Genomic DNA, 3,132 nt, shown 5'->3' on the forward strand with positions numbered 1-3,132 from the left:
GTCTTGATGATGTGACAGCCTCTGATGTCTCTTCTACTTCTCAATTGCTAGCTTCAGCTAAACAGGAGGCAACCCTCACTTGTTCCACTCATAACAAGAAAATGAAGCTCTACTGTGAAACATGTGATAGTGTTATATGTCGTGACTGTACAGTACGTACTCATAAAGACCATGAGTATGACTTAGTCTCTGCCAGTTATACTAAACACTGTCAAGAACTGAAAGGTTCTCTTAATCCAGTAAAAAGGAAAATTAAAGCACTCAAGAAGGTCCTGTCTGCTCTAGCAGAGAGAGAGGGTGAGATGAGAGAGAGAGGAGAAGGAGTCTTAGAAGAAATACATGAAATGGTAGAGGAAATGATGAATGTTCTTCGTGAGTCAGAGAGGAAACTGACTGAGCAGGCAAAGAGGGTCACTGATGCTAAACTAAAGGTACTGTCAGAGCAAATGAAATCAGCAGAAATGAGTTTGAGTGTTCTGAAGGATGTCCAGGATTATGTGGAACAGAGTCTGAAGACAGGCAGTCCTCAACAAGTCCTGAGGTGTAAGAAACAGATGATGGAGCGTATGAGTGAAGTTACTGGAGGGATCAATGTGGAGGAGTTACATCCAAAGGAAAAGGCCGACTTTGTATTGAGTAAAGATATCAAATCACTACATCACATTGGAGATATTGTGACCTACTCATCTACTTCACTACAGCAGTGTAGAGTGAAGAAGATTGATCATATTACACCTGCTAGCAAAGCAGTTTCGTTTTCACTATCAATGGAGGCACCAGATTCATCTGTTTTGTGTGTTCCCGTCTCTTCTCTGAGGTGTAGTCTAGTACCAGTTGGTAAAGGTGATGAACCCATTGACACTACAGTCACTACCACCAACACTGATCCTGGAGTGTATAGGATACAGTGTAACCCTTCAACCAGTGGTACTCATACAGTAAAAGTACAAGTATATGATGTACACCTTGAGGATACCTCACTAGTCATCCCTTTCAATCCTTACCTTGATAACATCACTCCAGTACGTACTATAACTGAGCTTAAGAATCCCTGGGGAGTTGCTGTAACTAATGATAATCATGTTATAATAACTGAGCGTGATGGTGACTGTGTAACAATACTGGATAGAGAAGGAAAGAAAGTGAAATCATTAGGAGGGGAAGGAGGAAGTGGTAATGTCAAGTTTTCTTCTCCTCGTGGTGTAGCCATTACTCCAGACAAATTCATTCTTGTATCTGACAGTAACAGTATCAAGAAGATAAGTATGGATGGATACCTTATAGCATCAGTTGGTAAGTATGGCAGTAGACCACTACAATTCATTGCTCCAGAAGGTATAGCCATTTCTCCTATAACAGGACAGGTTTATATTGCTGAATATAGTAATCATCGTATACAAGTCTTGAATCCTGATCTAACCTTCTCTCATTCATTTGGTAGTAAAGGATCAGCTAATGGACAGTTTAAGTCTCCATTTGACATTGCTATTGACAGTCAAGGATTAGTGTATGTTACTGATAGGAATAATGATCGCATTCAGAAGTTCTTTCCAGATGGAAAGTTTGTGGGTCAGTTTAGTACTAAAGGATCTGGTCCTGAACAGCTTAGTTATCCACAAGGCATAACAATAGACACTGCAGCTACTGGTCTAGTGTATGTTAGTGAAGGGGGCAATCATCGTATATCAGTCTTCACTAGTGATGGTGTGTTTGTTAGGAAGTTTGGAAGTGTAGGCACTAATATTGATCAATTTGATTATCCTTATGGATTAGCATTTGATAAAGATGAATTATTGTATGTTTGTGATGTTTATAATAATCGTCTTGTTGTTTATTAGTTATTAATTATTTCTTTTATATTGTTAATGATCATTATTAGTTAATTATATACTGATACAGTCACTGGTATGTGTACTGAGAATATACTCAACATAACTTCAATAGCACCGCAATATCCTAATAACTAGGAGAAGAAATTATTTCTATTTTTTGAAACATATAATCAGAATACCTGTGCTTACATTAAAATATAAGTATATATACTTATATTTTCAATAGTAAATATTAGTGAATTTTGTGAGGGTATTTTTAGTATTAAAATACTAAAAAAATTGAGTACATGCACATTAGATGCAATTATTACACAGTCCCTATAATTGCAATACTAAATACTAAAAAAATTCATTAAAAGATTTGATCTAAGCTTGCAATAAAAGGAACTACCGTATAAGTGGTTTTTTTCGAGGGAATTATATTTCGCGAAATCTGCTAAAATTCCAATTCGCGGATTTTAATTTCGCGAATCCTACCACGTGTGCCATGCGGGTACCGTATTAAATTGATTTTCGCGGATTTTATTTTCGCGAATTAGGAGGGAATCCACGAAATTCGCGAAATTTGCAACCCTCGAAAAAAACCACTTATACGGTATACCACAGTCCACACAATTGCAGATACTAAATACCAAATCCTCTCCTTTCCCCCTACTATACAGATCCCCATGAGTGCTACAGTTCAATGATCATTAGGAGCCCTAGCCCTGAGACACATACCACTGGATACACTAGACCTTCATCTCAGATCAGCTACTTATCAGAGGATCTACAGACCATACCATCAGTTGAAGTAAGAGCAGCAATATAAGTACCTGCAGCCTGTCTGGAGGAGGTGTGTGTGTATAAGTAATGTAATACCTGAGGACTGAGATATCTGCTTGAGGTGAAGCTGAGGGCAGATATCAAGGGACTCAGGTATTACATTACTGATACTCACCTCCAGACACACACACACACACACACACACACACACTGGCCACTACATACTACAGTACACATGGTATAAGTATCTGTATCTCATTAATTATGCGTGCATGCGTGTGTTCATGCATGCAGGAGCTATCACTGGTAGATGATGATACTGTCATACCAGAAGAAGAAGATGAACAAGTTGCTGTATCTAGTGAAGTACCAATGAAAGTTGATATCAGCAGAGGAGAGAGAGAGAGGAGGAGAGAGGGAGGGAGAGAGAGTCCTATTGCAATGATGACACAAAGACCAAAGACACCAGAAGAAACAGGTTTGACCAGTTTTTAATGATTGACTATAAGTACATGTAGTTTATATCAAATATTTG

The 3,132-nt window shown here is 38.3% G+C and overlaps 1 protein-coding gene across 1 annotated transcript in view; it reads left to right on the forward strand.

Moving 5' to 3' along the window:
• Nucleotides 1–3,132, forward strand: part of LOC109585327 (uncharacterized) — a 32,133-nt gene that overhangs the window by 15,850 nt on the left and 13,151 nt on the right. The window contains exons 20-21 of the mRNA XM_020001344.1: nt 2,495–2,625; nt 2,892–3,125. Coding sequence (XP_019856903.1) covers nt 2,495–2,625; nt 2,892–3,092 — 332 coding nt within the window. The 3' untranslated portion in view covers nt 3,093–3,125. The remainder of the gene's footprint in view (nt 1–2,494; nt 2,626–2,891; nt 3,126–3,132) is intronic.

Source organism: Amphimedon queenslandica, unplaced genomic scaffold, assembly GCF_000090795.2.
Source record: "Amphimedon queenslandica unplaced genomic scaffold, v1.1 AMPQUscaffold_13084, whole genome shotgun sequence".
Classification (NCBI taxonomy): Eukaryota; Metazoa; Porifera; class Demospongiae; order Haplosclerida; family Niphatidae; genus Amphimedon; species Amphimedon queenslandica.